Below are 26,013 nucleotides of genomic sequence, written 5' to 3'. Positions count from 1 at the left end.
TATTTGTTAGACATTAAAATAATTTGAACTATTAATTTAAACATATTTAATTATGTTAAATTATTACAATAAAATGAGTTTTCATTACGTTATATTATTAAATATTATATTATATACATATTGGCGTGCATAAGAAAAGCAATGGTTGTACAATGTTTTTTTACACATTTAGTTTTTTATGGGGTAAAATCTAAATATATATTCGATTAGTAATCGATGAGACAATTTAAATAATTATATTTATTTTAAGCCTGTATTAGCCATATCTGCTTCGGATTCGCTAATCAGAAACGAGAAAAATAAATAAAAACAAGTACAATTTAATGTAATCGAGTAATGTAGCCGAACAGTTGAAACATCATAAGTTTAACTGTCTTATTTGTTAAGAAAACCTATTTAATATATTCGAAATATATTATCGTTTTTACAGATTTTTTTCAAAGTACAGCTGCACCAAAATTGATTTTACTTTAAAGTAGGTATATAATATTATTTAAATCCAACCCTAATTTTGAAATCATCGGTGGACGGTGAATTAATGTAGGTATTCTGACTGCTGTCATCTGAGATCTCTTTGTCAGTTGTCACTTCTGAGTTCTTTTTGCTTTTAGTGACTGGCGACTGCGTTTTTTGTCAATTCATAAAAATTGTTGATTGTGGTAACAACATATAGGTAAAATATATTGTACTTAATATACTTTTAATTCGTAAAGAAAACAAAGACACAAAGAGTATACTATAATATAAACATCCTACCGATGTATATAATATTTATTTTACTGTGTTTTAAAGTATTTGTATTATTAATTTATAAAGTTGTGTTTTTTACTCGTTTTTTATACCTAACTAATTAAGTAAACTTTGCACTTAAACCGTCTGACTAAAACCGGTTTAATTATATATATTTTGAAATTAGTGAAGCAAAATTTAACTTTAGTGTACTGGATTAACACTTCAAATACCTATTATTTACTTGTCAGTAATTTCATGATAAATCGAGGATTGATTATATTGTAATCACTGGTATCGGCGAATAAAGTTCATTTGTGTATTTGCGACGGAAACATTGAGTATTTGTTTCATTTTGCTTTCATACGTCGTGTAGAATGGATCAACTAAGGTTCGACGGCCGCGTTGCAGTAGTTACGGGCGCTGGTGGTGGTTTAGGAAAGGCGTATGCCTTACTTCTCGGTTCAAGGGGTGCTAAAGTGGTGGTGAACGACCTTGGCAGCGCAAGAGACGGTGTTGGAAAATCAAATTTCGCAGATGCCGTTGTCAAAGAAATTAAGGACAAAGGTCAGTTTAGTTCATGTTAAACAATTCGAATCTTAAATTCTTACTATTGATGTTTGCTTAGAACTTATAAATATATATGAGTGTTATTATTTGATTTATATTTTGTAAAGCTTTTATACAAAAAAAAAAAATTTTTTTTAAAGTAATCCTATAAAAAGCCTTAATACTATATGTATTTAAATTTAGTATGGATAAGGATAGTCATTAGGTTTTAAAAAATATATCAATTAAATTAAAAAGTTTTTAATCAAATATTTCATATTTGTCCTAAAAAGTGATATGAAGAAAACTATAAATATAATATTATAATGTAGCTGGTCTAAGTCCAACCTTTATAGTTTTTATTACATTTCAATTCAATATGTATTTTATGTTTAGATTTAATAAAGCTATGATAAAAAAGTTGTAACTAACATAAAACATATTAGCCTTAAATATTTGAATGTTAAGAATATTTTATAACAAATGTAAATTATCAATACTCTGAAGGATTAAAAACATATTTAATATTTTATTATTCTCTCAGGGATTCATTTAATTAAAAAATTTAATTACTTTTAAGTAATTGATAATTACAAAAAAGCAATTAAAATAGCCTTATTGATAAGTTGTAAACTTGATCATATATTACTAATAGTTGTTATAAGGTATGTTTTAAATTTCAGTTATGTAATAGATAACAATACAATCATTTTTACATTCGTGGATTATTAATGCATACACAAAAACAACATAGTAAATTATCAAATTTAAAAAAACAAACAGAATAGTTCATAGTTATTAAGCAAACCCTATCTATTTATGCTTATTTCTAGATAGAATTTTATTCATAAATTCTGAATAATATAATCAATAATAACAAGTATATTAAATAGAATAAAATCATCTAAATTATATAATAACACTTGTACAACTCCACAAGATTCATCACTTTTCCCTTTTTTTGTTAAAAAAAAAATAAAGACAGGTACTATAGGTATATTATAATGTTGAAACTATTGTAATGTAACCCAAGTCTAGCCCAAGTGTTTCAAATAATGAGTAGAATGTTAATGCTCTAGGTAAAGCAATTTGAAATACTTAAACATGTACATAAAATTGACCTTTGAATTTATTCACATCTTCATTATTCAAAAGTAAAATTACTTTACATGCAGTGTTTACAATATTTTACTGTATTTGGTTAACTTAACAATAATAGGAAAAGATTTTTAAACTATACTAGATGAGGCCTGCAGATTAACATGCATTTTACAATTATCTTTCTCGTGGATTAAGTTAGCTCTATAGCCAATTTAATCAAATTCAGATTACAGGTTTGACTGTGAAAGAGCAACACACGGAGTTACTTTCGTATTTACAATATATATATATATGTTAGAGTTAGACAAAAGTCTGTCTGTTGTGGCTATCCAAAGGATTCTGCGACATATATAATTTCTTTTTTTCTTCTTGTATTTTTATGGGGCCTTTATAGGCAGACAATATGTGGGTCTCAATTTATAATATAAGTATAATTTTATTATTTCATTTACTCATTGGTAGGGCTCTGTATAGTCCCATCTGATTAGGTACCCATTACCAATAATTTTATTTACCATTTAACAAAAAAAAGTGTTTTGGATTGAAGAACAGGGTAACTACAATCATAAGAGGTGAAACTTCTTAGTGACCATGGTTGGTTTTGAATTTATTATGTAACAAATATCAAATATTTTTTACCGCACCAATATTTATTGTAAGCAATGATTATCAACAGGTGATTAATTTGCTGGTCCTTCAACATATTATCCAAAAAAAAAGTTTTGGTTGGTGTTCCTCTGAACTAAATTCAAAATATATAGATATATGTAATGAATGAATATATAGGTACGTATATGTAATGAATAAAGGGAAGATGAATAGTTTCTTACTTCATTACAAGGAATATATGTTCAATACATTTGTCTTAAGGAAAATTGTCATATAACTATATTTAGTTTTATGGATTTACCAATATATGTAATGGTATGAACCGACTATTATTCTTATCATAGAAAAGTATTATTTCATAAAAACTTATAAGGACACAATACTCAAATTTTAGTATTTATTTATTTAAGAAATGTATTTATTAACTCGGCAAATTGTCGTATCCTGGCTGTAAAAATAATATTATTTAAAAAAAAAAAAAAAACATTTAGAATATTGAACTAAAATGTAACTCAAAAAATCACAAGTTGAATTTTGGTGATTAAAGAGTAATAAGTCCGACATAAATCCTTATACCCAATTCCTTTTATATAAATAGGACTAATACTTAATATAGGACCTTTTTTAGATATATTTTTAAGGGCAATTAAAGTTCTTAATAAGACAATGTTTCACAGGCGGAGAAGCAGTCGCTGATTACAACTCAGTTGTTGAAGGCGAGAAGATAATTAAGACGGCTCTTGATAACTTTGGTCGTATTGATATCCTTATCAACAATGCTGGCATTCTACGTGATAAGAGCTTCCAAAAGATGTCCGATCAGGTACCATACCTATAACTTATCCCTTTTTTTTGTTATACTATTATTATTATATCTATAGTCAACTCAAATAACATTATTCAATATTGTCAAATCAATATAAAACATTAAATACTAATGCTAACTTTAGAATATAATACTCTTGAACGAATACATTGACACTCAAATACTGGAATGATATTTAAGTTAAGAGCAGAGATGGCCATGTTTAAAAAATAAAAATTAGGCAAAGATTGATGACTAAGACCTGGGCAGATATGGCTGACTTTTCATGACAATATCTTTTTCATTCGTGATGAAAAAAACCCCATCAAGAAACCTTCAGGAGATGGATGAAAATCATCCATGTTTGTTTCTAACCAAGTCATATTAGACCAGCGGCTCATTTTGTTGAAAGTATTTTATTTAATTTAATCATTGGCAAAAACACAATAACATTGTTTAATTGGACAAGAGCTATGATAAAATCTTTCACAAGATTTATTCGAACCTAATTAATTACAATCTATGTTTATATAATCAACACTAGATACTAAATTCAAATACATCAATACTTGAATTTAGTTATGATTTACGACACAAGTGACGTATTGCTTTTAAACTGCCATAATCATGAGATAAGACATTTATTTGTATTTATAAATAATTATCAATATAACGCTTGATATCGTTAGTATCAAGTGTATTTTTTTGATATATTATGCTTGGGAGTATTTAGACATTTTGGAATCGACTACCTACCCCAAAAATATGTCGTATTACATCTCGTCCCAGCTTCGCATCGGTGGAAGTTATTAATAAATAGGAATATTTATTTTATAATGAGGTAGTTGAGTACTATAAATTTTGGTTTTAGTAAGTTTATTGTTAAACATTTAACATGTAAGCGAACGAAAACAGTTTTTTGCGTACATCGTCAATGTTCAGCCATTTTGTACTCATTATATACGCAAATATTACCCGTTTATCACCGTCTATGAGTTAGTGAGACTCTTTCCTTATCGAATTTACGTACTATTTATAGATACTATAATTGTGTATATACTGGCTATTCAGACTCTTCTTGTTATTCGTTTTTATTCAACACTATGGTTCGCAATTAAATATCTGTAATTGAGCATCCTCTTTTATAGATTTACTAGCTTCGACAATACGACACTTTTACGTTTGTTTTGTAGCAAAAGAAAAGAAATAAAAATTAATCTAAACACCGATTGCCACAATTCTGAGGATTGACTAAAAAAAGGGACGAATTTCAATTTCTCCCTCTTGAGCAATGGATTTAACAACACTGTTTTAGTTGTCTCTTACTCCCAAAGAAATGACTTAAAACAGAACATAAATTTACATATTTGAAATATAGATGAAAGTAAACTTCGGTACGAATTTTCCAGTTACAACCGCCTAGGAATTTAATTATCATGACATTTATGTACACTTTGTCGAGTGTACTAGAGAGGACACGTGCACTTAACAGAATTTACGATACGATACGACATGATATGATACGATACGATAGTATTATGACGATGTTATGATTGATGATTTTGAGAGTCCACTGCACAGAATATAAATATTTTTTCGATCTTATTCTTTTAAACTGTTATTCTCATCTATCAATTGGATTGTCAATCTGTTTGTTGATTACGGCGTGACGTAAACCAGAATGATGCGTGTAAAAACATAGGCATTTGTCATTTCAGCGGTGGTATGTAAGGCAAAAAAGATAATGATTGCTAACTGTAGCATCTTGTATTTTTCTTACCTATAATAGGTAGGAATTAGTCTGGTAAAAAGGCCAATTGATGGTGTCAGGTGGTCACCATAGTCTGTAGACATCAGGATAAATAAATACGAGAAGTGCAATATAGTTAATTTCAAATCATAATAAAAAACTTGGGTACGCTTATTTGAATGTAACGGACTATTAAACACATTTATATCGAATTAAATTTTCATATTATGCAACCTGTATATGATAAACATAATGTTTAAAACATTTGGAATAATATACAACAAATTACAAATTCAAAATTGTTTTCTCTCTCTTTTGTTATCACCATGTAAGGTAGTTTGAATAACGTTTAAAGGAATAGGGCTTCGAAATTTTCGAGGTGATTTTTTTAACAAATTGAAGTATAAGTACTTAGCACGTAGTCCATGTCGTATGTAATGGTGCATAACATTGTTACCATTAAATGCAGTTCTGCCCCTTACTTCATTGTCACAGGAAATATAATTAATTCTTGTGTTAATATAAGGTTAAAATTTTAGTAGGTAGTTATAATTATAAAGCTGTTTTCACGTATTTAGTTTTTATTAAACTTGACAACATAGAATTTACCATCATTTTCCCCCATGACACCGTAAGTGTGTAACATAACACTATGAGGATGATGATTTTCCAATTAAACGGTGGTGATATACTGAAGAATGAATGATACACTTCTCCAGAAGGAGGAGGAAAGAATGGACCGTTAGATAATATGGTGATGATCTTTTTTTGGACGTAGAAAGTAGTAGAACGTGAGGTAGGAGACTTCATCTCAGCCCCTCCTTAATATGACCTTCGCCCTAACGGCCCCCCGTAACAACTCCATATTCAGTTATCGTATGATAAATAAATATAAATTATTATATATCAGTAAAGATTAGGCTTACATAATACATACGTTGGCAAATTGAAGATAAGCGGATAAGTATTTATTTATCCCTATCTACTGTTATTGTACAGGTAACACTAGCGGAGATAAGATTTGGCGATATAACCTTCTTGATGCTCGTGTAATATTTTCATACGAAATAAATTCATTCCAATAGATAAGATAATTTGTGTATCTTTATTTTTTTTAAATTAAATTAGTGCCTTATCGAGAACCAGTTTCACCAAACTGATGAATTCAGATTATGCCATTATTGCCACAAATATGACAAATGTTTGAGGCGCTAAAATACATTTGAGCAACCGGCGAATTTTATTTGATGTTTCCAGTCCGTACTGGTTCACATAATGTTGTCTTAAACACACATTTGAGCAGTATAAAATTAATCGACGAGAAGCATGTTATATAATCTAACATTACACCAAATAAAAAAGTTACCAATAAAACACTTATTTTGTATAAAATAAGATCAGTTTTTATTAAAACTTAATATGCATATAAATACAAATAATACATGTACCCTAATAAATGTTGACCCTAAAAGTAATCATGTTGAAACAGAAAAATAGTTCTCATTTCCACAAACCATGGGATCTCGTATGTACATAATATGTTATGTTTACATCCTCAAGTAATGTAGGTAATGGCAAAATATAATGGGTAAATAATTTGAAGTAATTAGCTATCAATAAATCATGTGGATATACAGGAAAATTAGTAATTTACATTAATAATTTGTATTGAAAAAACTACTAAACCGATATACATATAACTGATACCAGAAAATGCAGCGCGCTTTGATGAAGAATTTATTATATACATAATTACATACATGTAGTACGTTTCTTCGCAGAAACACCCGCTTTTAATTAAAACTATTGACGCGAGAAAATCATGTTTATTTTTGGTTACTATGATCAAGAAAAGATTCCTTACTTATGGACAGCTTAAATGAGTATGCGGGGTAATTCTAAAGCTACCTTCCTTACTATTTCCGGATCAGAAATCCAGTTGACTACGAATCTTTAAGGATATTCACTCATAGCATATTTAATTCAGCTTAGTAGCAGTAGTACATTGTATTGTTGTGTTCCGATTAAAAGGAGTTAGCCAGTTTAACCAGTTTTATTGCCGACGTGTTTGTTCCTAGAGACTTACCATCGAGTGGCCAAAATGTTGACTGTATGTTTTATATTTTCGTCTAGGATTGGGATTTGGTGCACGCAGTGCATCTTAAGGGCGCGTTCAAGACAACACAAGCCGCATGGGAAACGTTCAAAAAACAGAAGTTCGGTCGTGTCATAATGACCTCGAGTAACGCTGGTCTGCTTGGAAACTTTGGACAAGCTAACTACAGGTAAATAATAATGTGATATCGATTTCAGGAGCGGATTTAAGTTAGATTGCAACCTAGTCCTTAGCCGATATGGGGCACATCTTGTTTTTAAATAATTTACTCTATAAGATTTTTTCTTTTAAATTATTGTCTGTTACGCTAACTTCAAAATTTATGAAGATGTTTGCTAAATAGTTAGAATATAAAAGTATATTATATGGTGGCGTATTAATGACAGTTTTCCTTTTGGGTCTTTTTCTCAGGCAATATGATGTTTGATCAATAGCTTTCCTTCCTCACTTTTTTTTACAGAATCGTAAATTAATAAGTTTTATTTGAAAAGGCAATGAATATATTATTAGTTTTTTCATTTGTGTCCATGAATTCCGGTGACTTTATACCAAAAGAACATACAACAGCAAGTGAAAATGAATTAATTTCATTATAGTGCCGCGAAGATGGGCCTCGTTGGTTTGGCCAGTACGTTGTCCATCGAAGGCGCGAAGTACAACATCAAAGTGAACACCATCGTGCCGACCGCAGCTTCCCGGCTCACGGAAGATATCCTCCCTCCAGACATGTTCCAGGCCATGAAGCCTGAACTCATCGCTCCTGTTGTTGTGAGTTTATTTATATAAATATATATGTGGAATATGAGGAAGGGTAGGGTCTACTAAAGAAATGGTAGTGTTTATTTGACAATCAATAAGTAAGTGTAATGCTTCTATATTGAATAAAGGAATTTGAGTTTGAGTTTGAAAATGATGTATAGATTCTGTGAAAGACGATACGGCCGGAAATAATGTAACTTGTGAAATTACGTCAGACGGAGAAGTATGGAAGATAAGGGCAGGGTGATGATGTTATATATGTAGAATACTTCCAATGTAAAGTACATTAGCCACTGAAACAGATTACACATACATAACAAAGTAATACAATTACGTTTATCTGTCCGTTTTTGGCCACAGTGGCCATTACAAACCGCTAGTCAACTGCGAATATTATGCGTGCTTCACACACTAATTATGAAAATATTCGTGATGAACATTGGCGAATAAAGCATTAACTACGATTTGTAGCAATATTTAGTATTGTTGGTATGGTTTGAAAGGTGATTATGCCATGCCAGTATGCCAAAAGTTGGTGGCACATGGGCGATGTAAGGAATAATTAAAATTTCTTACGGCACCAATGTTAGAATAAGGATCCCTTTAGCTCGTCTGACTACCATTCTACATACTACGGTCATTAAAAAATATTTTTGGTTTTTCTATAATGATACGCTGGTTACAGTACGCTGGTTTATTTAAGTATATTAAGTACGGTCATCGTTAGGACACGCTTAAGTTGTGTGAACTTTACTTGATAATAATTATCTATAGTGTGAATAACCGTCGGACAATATTTTAAGAGCAGGCAGGATATCAAATGCAACGCGATACGTTTTAATTGAACTAACCCTACTATTACATTTAACTTTTGTTTCACTGATACTCAAAGTAATATTTAACTTGTTCATGAACTTTTAATACGTGGGAACTAAAATGTAAAAAACGGTCATTGTGAATCGCCCAACAATAGTAGATAAGTTTTGGACCTTCGTTAAAAAAATAGCTTTATAAAATATCTTGTCACGATTTATAATCTGTCATGACTTTATTTATATTTAATACATTCAGATATACACTATATATAAGATATTGATATTGATATAATTAAAATAAAATGTATTGAGGTATTGCCACAAAGTACTGCCGAGCAGTCTTAATCCACGTTTTTATGTAAAATCCTTTTTGGTCAATGTTTTTTTTAAATGACAACGCAAAAAGCATAGTGTTCGTTTCACTGGTGTTATACTCGTTTCCGAGCTGTAACGTTACATACGAATACTTTTAATATACATATAAATTGCACATATTTTATAATAAATAGAATTATCTTGGGTTAGTTGATAAAGAAAAAGTTCTTTATGACTTTGTTTATATTTAACGCAACAATGATAACATATATGAACATTGTTGATTTATAACATTTTAATACTTTTCAGTAAAAACAACTAAAGACTTATTTCATTATTTTAATTATTAGTATTTAAGAAATTATTAATTGCCTCTATGAGGCTAGTTTAGGGGTAAACAAAATATTTGATGTATGTTAGTTATGTTGTATTGTAAACGCAGAAAAACATTGTTACTATTATGCTGACTGTACGTAGAATAAGACCTAATAATGATAAGACTACCTTTCATTTCAGGGCATTATTTGGTCTCGGATACTTCCTTAAATATAAGAATTTTCTATCTTGTACTTGGTAGCAACCAAAGACAATTTACGAAAAGACGTATTGAATATATTTTGTTATATATGTTTCAATATAATATCAATTTAACATGCGGATTAAAGTGTGCTATATAGATTTTAATATATTTTTCTCTTTTTTTACCAGGCGTATATGTCCCACGAATCTTTCGAAGACAGCGGTTTAATCATCGATTCAACGCTCGGTTTCGCAACGAAGGCTCATCTCATTAGATCCCAAGGAGCTCCCTTAAGGTAAGGTTTAGATTTGATCATCTACGATTCAATCAATTTATTTATGTGTAATATAACTCAATTCAAAGAACACAAATATTAAGCTTATTCAACAAATATACAGGATATACAAAGCAGTTTATCTTTCAAAAGTAATAAAAGTAAGCTCATTTTCATTTATATATTCTACGTGCCTATGTATTCATTTAATTTCACCTTAAACTATACAAAAACTATGATAATCAAATCTAAACTGAATGTATATTTTTTGTCTTTATTCTTAACTATCAGATGCACTCTTAAGACATCTTGTAAGATAGATAATAAGTGCCAATAATTTAACAGTATCCGAGAGTGTAATACATACATATGTATGTTATTCGAAGATCAAGCAAGCACCATTGAATCTTCATGTATTTATTCTGTGGTTTATGGACTTGAGGCTTAATTAGTTAAATTAATTCATCGTACTCATCCATCAAAAAAAAATATCATGGGAACCGACAGGTCTATACACCAGCCGACACTCAACCAGAATAATCTGCTTGAATAAATTAAAATAATGGTTCTATTTATTGGGAATGATAAAATTATCTTTTGCCCGCCCGTTTGTATAAAGAGGTTTTACTTTCTTATTTCTGCGCTTCGTCGGCTATTTGACTAGAGGTTAAGGAACATATTTGCCTTATAATATCAAATTAAAAACGCTACTTGGATATATAATATTAAATTGAAACGCTAGTCGGATAATATGTCGCTGCAATGGGGTCGTTGACGGGGTACCTGCCTGTATTTTAATCTGTTGTACATATAGGCAAGCAAAGTCAACAAGCAAGTGGCTTCATTATAAGCCTGGCCAATGAGGAGCGTTTTGTGTCACGTAACAAACGATTAAAAATGCACTTTTATTTATGGATTTTTGAGTAAATTAAGTATTATTTTCGACTTTCGTTAATAAATAACCATTTTTAAACTCACAATATATACTCAATTGGCACTTTATTTTTCGCATTGTCAAATAGCCTATTATGTCATCGTAATATTGTAATTACCATCATTTTATAATCTATTTCGCGAGATTGTAAACGATGAGTCAGCAAATTCGTCTAGATAAATAAACAATCGAAAAATAACGCGTTATTTTGCAAGCAATATGTTACGGTTTACAATCTTTCGTCTGTTTACAATCTCGCGAAATAGATTATAATCTAGAGATACTTACAATTTTACGGTGATATAGATATCTACTATGAGATTGTGTTGACGTGTTGTTACGTAATTGGCAATGTTTAGGTGGTCTCAAGATAAATTATATCTTACGATAACAAAATTTCGTAGTAAGTCGTACATAATTTAATATTTGCAATACATATCAAATGAAATAATAAATATAAAGGCGAGAGGTCACCTTTGTCAGGATTAGCCATGATCGCGATACAAACATACCAAATTTCCCACTACTGGGCTAGGGCTTCCTCTTCCTTTGAGGAGAAGGTTTGGAAAATATTCCACCATGCTGTTCCAATGCGGTTTGATGGAATACACATGTGGAAGAATTTCTGTGAAATTAGACACATGCAGGTTTCCTCTCGATGTTTTCCATCACCGCCGAGCACGAGATGAATTATAAACACATTAAGCACATGAATGTCCAGTGGTGCTTGCCTGGGTTTGATCCTGCAATCATTGGTTAAGATGCACGCTATTTCTCAAAGTTATATGATTGTGGATACCATCGGATAGCGAGATAAAACGTCAAAATCAATTGTATAATCAATTTACTTCTTCAAATATACTTAAAATAAGTATTTAGTCCAAAAATCAAATTGAGTCTCAATACACACTAACACAAACTAATCGAAAAAAACAAAAACTATCATAAATTGTACGGAACAAAAGCGATTCGTCGTATGTGCTCCCCGTTGAATGCCGCCGTTTGCGCTAATCATAAGGCGCTCCGCTATATTTTACTAAGATTTAGACGATTTAGACGAAGTTGTCAAATCTAGTGCCGACGTTTTTCAAGGTATGGCGCTATGCATGCGCCGTGAAATAAATAAATTAAAACGAAAATAGCGCAATGGTTTATGGGTCATCTAGCGATGTAAAACATCGTATGTTCGATCCTGAACCCTTGGACCAATGTTTTTCCTAAACATAGCCAAATTTTTGGCTTATATCTAAATGTAAATAAAACTATTAGCAATCTTCTAAAATGAGTACAATTTCACTATTGTTTTAAAAAAATAGGTTTTGTACAAACAGATTATAAATCTATTAATAATATACAGGAAGAAGCCAACAGATCCTGTAACGATCGAATCGGTCAAGGAAAAATGGGGCGATGTGGTGAACATGAACGGTGCGAGACGAATTGATAAGATTGCCGAGGTCACCGTCGACTTAGTTGAGAAATTACAGGTAATTATAAATAATTAAGTAGGAAGTAATACTATATGGTGAAGCTTTAATTCCTTCTGAATAGGACACTGAAGTAGGTAGGCCTAGTCGTCGCATATTCTACCGCCAAACGGCAGTACCTAATATAATTATGTTCCTATTAGAAGGGTTAGTGAATAGGCATATAAACACAAGGGACATTATCTTAGCTACCAAGGTTTGTAGCACAGTCGCTATTTAGGGAATACTTAATATTCTTTACAAAACCAATGACTATGGCTGTTGTTGATCGGTGGCCCATTTGTTTTCAATCAACTCTAAATTTGATAAGATAATTAAGTTACAATTACAATAGGTACAATATACAGTCATATTATAATATATAATACTTCTCTGTACAGAAGTATATGATTTTCATGCGTTACAACTAAAATTTCCTGTTAGTGATTTTAAACAGGAAATATTATACCGAATGTTAGGAAGATATTGAAAATGCTTTAATTTAAAACGATGCATGATGATGTAAAGAAAAGGTTTCCACGAAACATAACGTTATATTTTATAAATTGATTGCAGTTTTTAATTAAACTTGTATACTTTTTTTCGAACATTTTTTTGTTGGTACCAATGAAGATCTTCATTCAATTCCTGCCAAACAAAAAAAAAGTCGTTTTGACAAACGGCGAAGAAAATATTAGTACTGATAATATTTTCTAAATAACTTAATAGTTTTTGAACTAGTTTTTTTTTTCTTTTCGTGATATGGGTTGGCGAGTCAATAAATCACTTGATGATAACGGTCACCACCAACGTTCTTACAGTGCTAATGCCACAGACATTTAATATTAACCGTTTTAAATCTTGAATTTATTAAATTAATTAAATTACTAAAGAAATCAATGAAGATGAATTGTTTGAGTTTATATGTTCTTTTGTATAAAACTTTCAAATGCTTTTTTTTAGGAATTTGATGAGCGCAGTAAGTTGGATACGGATCGTGAATCGTACTGGGCGACATACAAGTACAATGCCAAGGATCTCGTTTGTTACGCTCTTGGAAGTAAGATTAAATTTATTTTTACTTTAATTGTAATTATTAATTAATTTGACGTCACTTCCATCTTGTTACATGTATTCAACAATTGGAACAGCACGTTGGAATAAGCTTCGAAAACGTAGAAAATTTATTTGCCCAGTTGTGGGACATTAAATTATTTAACATATTAAGTAATACTGAAACAAATTTCATAATACCTTCGATATTTAAGAATTTAAAGAATAAAAAAGGTTTTTCGTAACGCTGTTAAAAGGAGTATAAATGATAATTTATTTTCTAACTGATCGCTTATTGGTTGTCTATTACTTCATCGGTTACAATCAACCAATGACAAATCAGATTGGAATGTGAGTTATTGGTAGATACCAATTTATGCTGTTCATTTGGAAACTGAAGATTAGTCTAAATTTTAGACAAATCTTCATAAATTCACTCGGTAGTAGGGCTTTGTGCTAGCCCTTCTGGGTAGGTACCACCCACTTATCAGTTATTCTACCGCCAAATAACAGTATTCAGTATTGTTGTGTTCCGGTTTGAAGGGTGAATGAGCCAGTGTAACTGCAGGCATAAGGGACATGACATCTTAGTTCCCAAGGTTGGTGGCACATTGTCGATGTAAAGAATAGTTAATATTTCTTACAGCGTCATTGTATATGGGTGATGTTGAACACTTACCATCAGGTGGCCCATATGCTCGTCCGCCAACCTATACCTACCATAAAAAAATAAAAAATAAACAAATACAAAAGTGTCGATATAAAATGTTGTTGTCGATCTAAATTGTGTTTATACATTTAATATTATTAGACCGATTTTCACATTTAATTATACTTTTAGTCGGAGCATCCGTGGTCAACGAGTCGGACCTCAAGTTCCTCTATGAGAGCCACGAGAATTTCACGGCTCTACCGACCTTCTTCATCCTCCCTGGAATGGTCATGGAATCGCCTGTGATCGGTCAAGCCATGCCACCCGGTAAACACGCTGACTTCACCAATGTGAGTATCGTGTTTTACATTTAGAAGATTTAACCTGAGCTTAGGGCTACTAAGACACAAAGTATGGCACATTGCTAACTCGATTCGTAGAAACCGCCTAAATCATAAAGATTTTAAGTTAAAACCGTGTCGTTTAAAGTTCACCGACTGTGAACTGTTAAATATAATATAGTTCTAGCTTACTAGCTAAACGAGCAGCTTTACCCGGACGCAATTTATAAATTAGTTAACAGTCTGGTAAATTTCCCACTGCTGGGCTAAGGCCTCCTCTCCCATTAAGGAGAGGGTTTGGAACATATTCCACCACGCTGTTCCAATGCGGGTTGGTGGAATGCACATGTGGCTGAATTTCGATGAAATAAGACACATGCAGGTTTCCTCACGATGTTTTCCTTAACCGCCGAGCACGTGTTGAGTTATAAACACAAATTAAGCACATATATATAGTGGTGCTTGCCTGGGTTTGAACTTGAAATCATCGGTTAAGATGCACTCGTTCAAACCACTAGGCTATCTCAGCTCTTTTTATAAATTAGTAGTAGAATTAAATGTAGCCTATCCTTTCCAATAAGTTATTTGACAATGCGAAAAATAAAGTGTCAATTATTGTAATCAGTACATATTATGAGCTTAACCCTTCGGGTGCCTGGTGGGTCTGACAGACCCGTCACTTCAAAAAATCAACGATAACTTTTAAATTTTTGGAGCAAACCCGCTGCACTCCCGAGTAGCTTCGCGATATAAACTAACGGCTATTTTGACTACTCTCCCGCTGTCCACAACGTACACCCATCCAAACAACACGTATTTTGTGTGCGCTCGGGTCTCAGGGACCCGACCAGGCACGCGGCGTAACTTTTAATCTTTAAGCTATTATTTTTGTTTTGTCTCTTTAATTTATATTGGGTGGTAAATTATTTATGGAAAAAACATTGATGCAGTTATAATGACTGGGCGATTAATAAATGATGAAATTCGCCAAGCTTTAGAGAGAAATTTTGAAGAAAATGAAGATCAGGTTTTATTTTTTGATGAAAGTGAAGATGAGTCAGATACATAATTCTGATGTTGACAAGGAAGAAGTAAAAGTCTATAACGAACCAAATAACAGGGATATCATATATACAACCATCAAAAGTGATTTATATGTCCCAGCCATTAAGTAATTTTGGTCACAGATCAATATATAAAGGCCTTGATTATTGTTTCTGGATTATCAACACTACTGGCATAAACGCAATGTTAATGCAAATGTTATTCATATGTTAAACAATTCGGATACTAAGGAGAACTTCATAAAAAAATGGGCATAGTATTGACTGCTCTACATCAGACTGAACGACGTAATAGTTGTAGGATGCAAAATCTTATCTTACTTTACGTAAGAGAATCAGCTCTCATTTAGGGAAACCCTCAGAGCCACCACCCAAAAAACATAATGCTGTTACGAAAAAGCGTTGTTATGTATGTCCTAACCAATAAGATCACAAGTCTAAATACATCTATGTGTCTTGCACAAGTCATATTTGCTTGGAACACGCAATTTTTGATTGTGAAAATTATCACATAAATACAGATTAGTTACAAGCAATACCTTTGTTACTTTTATATCAAAATAGAAAAGTTTGTAAGTTGATTAATTAGTGCCTTAAATTAATGTAAAATTTGATTATTGACCTCAATTAAAAAATTCAATATTGTCGATTTAAACATAAGTGTTTATTTTTATTACGTAAAATTAGAGACTTTTTAATTTTTTTAATATAACTTTGTAGAAGAACTTTAGTTTAATTTTATTTTTCATTCATATAGCTAAACAGCTCTAAAATAAATATAAACACATTATTTGGCGTTCTGACTAATAAAATAAGTAAAAAACAAGCATTTTGTTACCGGGTCCCACAGACCCACCAGGCACGCCATGTAAGTTTTACCCACCAGGCACCCGAAGGGTTAAAAAGGCTATTTATTAACGAAAGTCGAAAATAATACTTAATTTATTCAAAAAGCTATATGTAAAAATTCTTTTTTTCAACTTTTGTCACGTCAAACGTTTTATAGTGGTAGTGCCACACTGCATACCTCTCGGTTGCAGTCGAATCAATCAATCAATCAGTCAATTTTGCGCTCATAACTGTTCGGGGCAAGCGGAGCAGACATCATAAGGCAACCCCTACCACACTCGCTGTGGACTTCTGCAACATAAGGGGACTCAACTCCAACTTGAATGCCGTTCACTTTCACCTTAAGACGAAAGCCGGCCTTGCTCTTTCTTACCGAGACCCAGATAACTTCTCCTGCCGATACGTCTTTTCTTTCTTACCCCGGGTACAAATTGGAGCATACTTTTGTACCACGTGCTGGGGTGTGTGTTTACGTCAGAGATGATAATATCTGATCTCGACGCCTCGGCAGCCTAGAAGGGCAGGACCTATCATTTATCTGGCTGCGCGTAGACTGCGACGACCATCCGCGAATCTACGCGTGCCTTTATAGGGCCCATAGGGGTAATGCCAAAACCGACCGACTGGTTGAGCACGTCCAATTGACTACAGATTCCGTCTGCAGCAGACTCCATCCGCAGAGATCATTATTCTTGGCGATTTCAAAGCCCATCATACAGAGTGGCTTGGATCACGCACCACTGATCATGCGGGTAGATCTGTTCTCGCCTTCGCTTTGGCATATGATTTGACACAACTGGTCATCTCACCAACGCGAATACCGGACGTGGAGGATCATACACCTTCCCTGTTGGACCTTCTGCTGACTTCGCATCCGGATGGCTATCAGGTTATCGTCGATCCCACTCTGGGCTCGTCGGACCACTCGTCCGGAGTACAGTGCCGGTTGTGCGGTGCTCACGGCCTCGCTTTGTTGGGTGCCTCCGAGTATGGCACTAGAAGTCAGCAGATTGGGATGGGATGCGGTAATTTTTTGCATCTTACTCATGGGGCCGAGTTTGTTTCTCGATGGATGATCCGAGTCCCTGACTCTGTCGCCGATGTGGTGCTTCAGGGTATGGAATTTTTCATTCCATACTCTGCGCTGCCCATTGGTGACAAGTCCCAGCCCTGGTTTGGTCCTTTCTGTAAATATTGCTCAGGCGAAGTCGAAGTACATTGGCAAAATTGGCGAGAGACTGGTGCGCTTCCCTTTAGGGATGTCCTCGCTCTGGATGACCAAGGAAACTCACCACCATCAATCCCGCGGTGTGATACAACGATGCCAGAGTTAAAATTTCGGCAAAGTGCAGTTCGCAAAGCACTTTTTTCCTTGGACATTCACAAGTCGAGTGGACCCGATGGCATCCCTCCAATAGTGCTACGGACTTGTGCTCCTGAGTTGGCACCGGTCTTAACGCGTCTTTTCCGGCAATCCTGCGCATTAGGCGTCGTCCCGAACTCCTAGAAGACTGCTTTGGTGCATCCGATTCCTAAAAAAGGCAACCGCTCAGATCCGTCCAATTATAGGCCAATAGCCATCACCTGCATAGCAAGCTGAGATGGCCCAGTGGTTAGAACCCGTGCATCTTAACCGATGATTGGGGGTTCAAACCCAGGCAAGCACCACTATATATATGTGCTTAATTGTGTTTATAATTCATCTCGTGCTCGGCGGTGAAGGAAAACATCGTGAGGAAACCTGCATGTGTCTAATTTCATCGAAATTCTGCCACATGTGCATTCCACCAACCCGCATTGGAACAGCGTGGTGGAATACGTTCCAAACCCTCTCCTTAATGGAAGTGGAGGCCTTATCTCAGCAGTGGGAAATTTACAGGCTGTTACTTTTTTTTTTTACTTTAGCAATCACCTCCTTGCTCTCCAAGATAGTGGAGTCCCTTATTAACTGCCAGCTCCTGCGTTATCTAGAGGAGAATCAGCTCATTAGCGACCGCCAGTACGGTTTCCGTCGGGGTCGGTCGGCCGGTGATCTTCTAGTTAACCTTACTCACAGATGGGCTGAAGCAGTTGAGAGCAAGGGTGAGGCATTAGCAGCCAGCTTGGACATAGCGAAGGCCTTCGATCGCGTGTGACACAAAGCGCTTCTTTCGAAGCTTCCTTCCTATGGGCTTCCCGGGAAATTATGCAATTAGATTACCAGCTTTTTGGCAGATCGCAGTATCAAGGTCGTTGTTGACGGTGCATGCTCTGATTTAAAATTCGCCAATGTTGGTGTTTCACAAGGCTGCGTTCTATCACCCACTCTGTTTTTTCTGCATATCAATGATTTGTTGCAAATCGGGAACATTCATTGCTATGCAAACGACAGTACCGTTGACACCTTATACACCGGCCGCGCTAATATTTCTCGGGAAAATGGTGCTGTGTTGCAGATTTCCATGGGCGGTGGTAGTCACTTTCCATCAGGTGAGCCTCCTGCTCGTTTGCCACCTATGTCATAAAAAAAAACGTGACAAAACACTCTTGAATGGCTGGGCTTATGATGAAGTTACTTGTTTGTCTACCATACGTATCGCAGATTAAAATACAGGCAAGTGACGTCACCGACCCCATTACAGCGCCATATTGTCCAAGCAGCGTTTTCGCGCGCTATTTAAATATGGAATTTTTAATATGATATGTTTCGAGAAATATGTACTAGAAATGAATAAATCAACCTTTACTGGGTTCTTTAACCTATACTAAATAATATAAAATGGATTTTTAAAAACCAGTCTAATAGCCTATTTTATGTAAAGAGTTCAGCAGTTAAAGTGTGAGAAGGTAACAGAGAAATTCCTTTTGCATTTTTAATATTAATATCAAAATGATACTTATTGTACTTTGTGTTTTAAATGTATATACTTGTTGATAGATTCTCCACGGTGAGCAATACATCGAGTTCGTAGACCAGTTCCCCGGCAACGAGGGAGAGTTCACCATCCGCAACTACGTCGTCGACGTGCTCGACAAGGGATCCAGCGCCGTCGCCATCGTCAACAGTGCGTTTAATATATTACTATTACTATAGTCTGTTCGCGTTAAGAATGCAGTGAGTTGTCATTGTTTACCGGCCTGACTCCGCCCCCTGACCAATCAAATCTTTTCAAATTACAAAGTCAAGTTCACATTTAATTAATTATTAACTGATATTTTTATTTTTATAATTTAATTTTTGTTTATTTATATATTTATATTTAATTTATTCAAACGTACTCGTAATAATTAATGTAACATATAGCTACTAGATGACGTTAAGTCAAAATATGTAAATTTCTACATCGCGATGGCAAGATTCGCAAACGATTGTATATAGTGTTAAGAATTTTGTTGATTAATCACCCCGATTCGATTAATTATTTTAATGTGTATTTTTTAAATTCTATACTTAGTCTTTGAAACAAATATAATTTGTTGGAATTTTAACACAAATATGCATACACCTTCACCCTACTGTTAAGAAAGATTTGATTTGTCAGGGGGCGGAGTAAAGCCGGTAATCAATGACAACTCACTGCATTCTTAATGCGAACAAACTATAGTATAACATTGTCGCATAAATGTCGACCCGACTCTCTAACCCCCCCCCCCCCCCCAAACGCAGGCGAGGTGTTCCAGGGCCGTCAGCTGGTACTGCGCACGCAGCAGCACATCTTCGTTCTGGGGCAGGGCGGGTTCGGCGGCGCGCGCAACAGCGCTCGCGCCGTGGGCGTGCAGAGCCCACCGCGCCGCGAGCCCGACGCGCGGGTCACGCAGCGCACCGCCGAAGACCAAGCCGCGCTCTACCGGTACGCACCCGTGCTCTGATGCCTCGTTATGAGACCCCTGATCCCGGCGTTCTAAGTTCAAACAACAATTGTTGTCTTAAATTTTCGCGATTATTACACATTTAAATAAAACTAATTATAACGGATGAATCGCGTATATTAATTATTTTTAAACATCCCGACGTTTCGAGCACTTTGCAGTGTTCGTGGTCACGGGTAGTCTACCCGTAATATACGCGATTCATCCGTTATAATTAGTTTTATTTAAATGTCAAACAACAATTGTCGACCTCCGTGGTCGAGTGGTGTGTACACCGGTTTTCATGGGTACGCCACTCCGAGGTCCCGGGTTCGATTCCCGGCCGAGTCAATGTAGATTATCATTAGTTTTCTATGTTGTCTTGGGTATGGGTGTTTGTGGTACCGTCGTTACTTCTGATGTTTCATAACACAAGTGCTTTTTAGCTACTTACATTGAGATCAGAGTTATGTATGTGAAGTTGTCTCATTGTCTCATACAGTAAACCCCAGATGGGGCTATAAAAACTTTTTGCACGTAGTCTATGGTGAAAGTATGTACACCCCGTGCCCCGAAAACAAAAAGCCGTAGTTTCGCTTCTTTTTTTTCAATCGGATCGAATTTTCCATTCTAACAGATTCTCTCATGAGATAGTACAGGTCTCAGGTCTCCCATGAGATTGGACATCGTGACCAAAATTAGTCTGAGTACATTTTTTAATTATATTCAAAGATTGAACCTTAATGATAATTTTTTTTAATAAAAAAATTAATACACTTATCGAGTAATCTAACTTCATCACTTTGAAGTAGGTAGCGTTCGATTGAGCATTCACTAGAAAGTATAGAATAGAAAATATAAAAATTTGTAGTTCGGACTTTCAGTACATGGATTAAAAAGCTATTTTTTTTTTCAGATTGTCTGGAGACTTGAACCCACTCCACATTGACCCCAATGTGGCTACAGCTAGTGGGCACCCCAAGCCAATTCTCCACGGACTGGCATCTCTTGGTTTCTCAGTGAGACATGTTCTAGCTAAGTGAGTTGAATAATTTCTTTTGGCTGTACTTCAAATCTCTCCACTAATGAACCACAAAAATATGTATGCATTGTGTTTCACATATTTCATCACATATTTATATCATATCTACTATATCTTACTTTTATAAATTAATCTATAAAGCAATACTAATTTTGTGTTGATATAATATGATGATTTTCTAGGTTTACATATGAGATCTCATAGTAACAAATATCATCCTAATCTTTTTATTATAGAAATTTTATATTTTATTAAACAGATATGCAGGAAATGACCCTTCAAACTTCAAGGCGATAAAGGCACGCTTTGCTAAGCCTGTGCTACCGGGACAGACTCTCATCACCGAAATGTGGCTAGAAGGAAACCGCGTACACTTCCAGACCAAGCTCAAGGAGACAGACAGTGTTGTTATTGCAGGTAAATTATTTATCTTTGTACAAATAATATTAGAGTTTTTCTTAAGTCTGATGCTCTTCAGGTTAAAGAACTTTATTACCCATAAAGAACCTTACAGTTCACTTTACAATGAGCAATACATATATCTTATATACAAAGTTTGTTTTTTGTGGTATAATCCGCGGCAGTACATATCGACATTGACACAAAGAAGATAAATAAAAACAATGAAAAAATGATGTAGTAAATGGTTAAAATTTTAGTAACATTAAATTGTATTTTAAATATAGAAATAATGTTTACCAATTTTATTCATATATATTTTCGCTTATAAATATTTTTAGTTTCTTTTTAAAGTTAGCTATACTTGTACACTCTTTTGTACTATTCGGCAAACTATTATATAATTTGATGATGATGTTAGCTCTTTGATGTGTTTGAATTTTCAAAGAAATAATTTCTTAAAATAAGGAATTTTGAAACAGACATTAAGATTTGTAATACATACAATATATAGATACATAAGAGAAAGGTTTACATAGCTAAGTGTACTATTTAATGAATATCTTTGTTTTTTCATAGGAGCCTACGTTGACCTGAAGAATGTTGTCAAGGATGGTAACTCATCGCCTAGCACACAAACAGCGCCATCATCTGGCAACTTAAAGAGTGACTCCTTGTTTGCTAAGATTGAAGACGGCATCAAGGCTAACCCAGATAAAGCGAAGAGTGTAGGCGCTGTGTTCCTGTACAACATAACAGAGAATGGCAAGACTGTGAAGCAGTGGAGTAAGTATACAAAATATATTCCATTATTTTATTTTTGTATGATACATACACTGAATTTATGATATAGTTTAGTTAAATGTTTTCCAATATTAAAGAATATTTTTTAAGCATTAAGTGACATTTTGCTGTTTTGTCTTAATCATTAATTCTACATTGTAACTCACAGAAGATCCAAAGGCTTTTTTTAAATATCATTATATGCTTAGTGCTGAAGGTACTGGGATATAGATAGGTGATAGGTGGCTTTAACCCCCGGGTTATACATAAACAGGCAGCCATTAAATCTGCAAATCAAAGTTGTCATCTTGTTATGGTTTTAATATTATTTTATTTTCTTCACAGCGCTCGATTTGAAATCAGGTTTGACTGTGTATCAAGGAGAACCAAAAACAGGAAAGGCAGACACAACAATGACAGTAGCCGATAATGACCTAATGGATATCGCAGCTGGTACACTCAGCCCACAAGTTGCATATCTGAAGGGAAAAATAAAGATTGCTGGCAACATCATGTTAGCTCAGAAATTGGGACCACTCTTGAAGAGTGGAGCTAAATTATAAATGAATAAAAAAGAAGTTTATTTCTATATAAATATGTTTATATGGATATAATAAATTTTATTTAAGATGGGTGTTAAGAAGCAATATAAAATATTTTTATACCATTTGAATTTTGTTATAGATTGATATGGATTATTACAAGCTATGTATTTAAAAAAATATTTGACATGAAAATTGTACTCTTTGATTATTTTCAAAAGAAATAATATGATGTTTTAATCCTACAAATAAACATCCATTTGAAATGGCAAAATTATAAAAACGCAAATAATTTGAAAAGAAAGTTATAAAATAATTTATTACAAAAATATAAATATAATTTATTTTAAGAGATATTATGTTTGCAATCAGATAATGTTATCTTTATATAATTGTTATTCATTCCAAACAATTCTAGAATTAAGGTGATGGAATAATAAAATATATTTCATAAATGTTGTTTAAATCTCTGGCATGAGTTTTCCTTGCAGTACTAGTTCCGCTTCTCTAACTTCACTTTCCCATGCAGTTTTCATTTGTGGCTGTGATGTTAAATCAACAAATTTTATAGCTTGGACTTCTGGCAACCCTTTTGTTTTCGTTGCTACACCTAATATGCAGCAGTAAGTTCCTGTGGTGAAAAATCTATGTCAGTAATCATATCCAGAGATACCTAATTTAACTTTTACTATTAAAAAAAAAATGTCCATCAAGTCAAGAAGAATTAATGAAATAATATTTATTTGGTGTTTTTAGCTGGAAATTTAAAGTAGGGGAAGCACAACAGCTATAGAATTTTTTGAGTTTTTAATAACCTAAATCAAAGTGGTACTATAGATAAAAGTTCAGACATTTATCAAATTGATTTCTAAGCATATAAGTTGTTATCTCAAACATAAAAGTAGTTTTTGAATACATAAAAGTAGTCTTAGCACACCATCTAGACATTTAGTGTTTCTACATATTATCACCTTTACGTAAAGAAGTCTTATCCACAACTCCATCGGCTGATTGGCATTTTACAACTTTTACCCTTCCAGATGTGTCAGAAATAATTAATATATCATTTCCAACAGTTTGCTCAATAGTGCCCTGTATCCACACATCAAGAGGCGGCGGTTTATCAATAAGATCTTTGTTTAAATATTTTTTTGGATTAAAGGGTGCTTTATTGTCAATCATTATATTTTAGTCTTATTTAATTTGATCAAAACATTATATTGTTAAATTCATTAGTAGCGTCAGAAAATAAATTTGGTCGACTTTAAAACAATAATGTGCTAAGGATATAATTAAATATATTTGTACGTCTAAATTACAAAAATAACCCTAACCAAGTTTTAAAATAGCTAACTTTTGCATCAACAATTCAAAAAGGACCTGTTTGTCATTTTTGTGACAGCTGACAATGTCAGTTGCAACTTGCCAGTTAAGTCACATAAATATATTTGAAATGAATTCTAATAGTTTTGCTCAATTTCAACCGAATTAAATAAAACGATGAGTTAATGTGTTCGACGCATATGTGTATATAATATAGCCGAAATTTAAATTCTATCCCATCAAATTTGTGAAAAAAGTGTTAACCATTTCCTGGACAACCGTAAAAAATGTGTGTCATCAATATTGTTAGAGTACCGTACTATCTTATTTTTTCCGAGTGGCTTTTGATTTCAAAACATCGAGAATTAGATATAGTAGAATCAAATGTTGCTATAAATACTTAAGAAACAGAGGTGATTTTTTTTTTTCTAGTATTGTGTAGTTTTGTCTAATCTAGTTGTTTCCTCTGTATGGCAAACCTGATGAATACTGATTATTTCAACATTTTCATTTCATCTTTTCTTTTCAGAAGTTTTCGACTTATCGATAGTTTTTAATTAATTCATCTTAAGTAAGACTAGCGAAATAGCTGAGGTACTTGTTCACCATGTCTGGTTTACATGATGGTAGGACGTTGTATAAGCCCGTCTGGGTGGGTACCTCCTAACCATCATATAAAAAAACAATATTTGTATAACAATGTTTTAAGGGTGAGTGAGCCAGTATTACCAAATGGTTGGTGGCACATGTATTGGTGGCATTGTAAGGAAAGGTTGATAGTTTTTACAGCGGTTACCACTTAACATAATATTTGCCCGTACACCTTTATCATGAAAAAGACGTGTTTAGTTTTGCCAACTTTAACAACAAAGTCAAATTTTGGTAGGTAAACTTTTAAATTAGCTTATAATAATTAACAGACTGAAGTGGTAGACTGCACTTCTATGTAGAAGGAAGCAAGTGCTCGAATGGAGACTGGATTTGAAAATAGCTTAACTATAAGCAATTTTCAACCCTCCACCTACATCATCTTTAAGGGTGATCTGAAGACGGCAATAGAACCAGATCTGATTGAAGAGGCGGATCACCGAGAGTTTTTCCATAGGTGGATGGCATAGATATATTTCATGTGTTATCGATGTGTTATTCAAAACGGTCAACTCATGGCAAAAAGAAACTTTTTTTTATTAAAAGCGTTTACATTTTTATTTGCCTGAGTTGAGTTAGCCTAGACTAAGTAAATAACAAAGAGTGTCAAATGTAATTTGCAACGTTTACTTATAATGATAAACACAAAAACGCGCTGAAACATCGTCGTGGATTAAACTACAAAGCTTCTCAAGCAGAGTTGGATTTAAAGGTCTGGAGACCCCGGGGCCACAAAGAAGTGAGGGT

The 26,013-nt window shown here is 33.6% G+C and overlaps 1 protein-coding gene and 1 long non-coding RNA gene across 2 annotated transcripts; one reads left to right on the top strand and one right to left on the bottom strand.

Moving 5' to 3' along the window:
- The first annotated feature begins 600 nt into the window (after positions 1-600).
- LOC124537290 (peroxisomal multifunctional enzyme type 2) lies at positions 601-23,750 on the top strand. Its single transcript, XM_047114083.1, has 15 exons — positions 601-673; positions 1,106-1,296; positions 3,666-3,811; positions 7,677-7,828; positions 8,256-8,427; positions 10,257-10,363; positions 12,634-12,763; positions 13,706-13,802; positions 14,637-14,797; positions 19,619-19,745; positions 20,348-20,531; positions 21,446-21,568; positions 21,831-21,988; positions 22,550-22,756; positions 23,099-23,750. The coding sequence occupies exons 2-15, from the start codon at positions 1,107-1,109 to the stop codon at positions 23,314-23,316; spliced, it is 2,172 nt and encodes a 723-aa protein (XP_046970039.1). The 5' UTR covers positions 601-673; position 1,106; the 3' UTR covers positions 23,317-23,750.
- Positions 23,612-24,556, bottom strand: LOC124537291. The gene is made up of 2 exons (XR_006966918.1): positions 24,267-24,556; positions 23,612-23,926 (listed from the first exon to the last, which is right to left on the bottom strand). It is a non-coding gene; the product is annotated as an uncharacterized LOC124537291 (long non-coding RNA).
- Between the last annotated feature and the right edge of the window lie 1,457 nt (positions 24,557-26,013).

The sequence above is a fragment of the Vanessa cardui genome, chromosome 18, assembly GCF_905220365.1.
Source record: "Vanessa cardui chromosome 18, ilVanCard2.1, whole genome shotgun sequence".
NCBI classification, from domain to species: Eukaryota; Metazoa; Arthropoda; class Insecta; order Lepidoptera; family Nymphalidae; genus Vanessa; species Vanessa cardui.
This window is presented reverse-complemented; position numbering and strand designations above follow the sequence as displayed.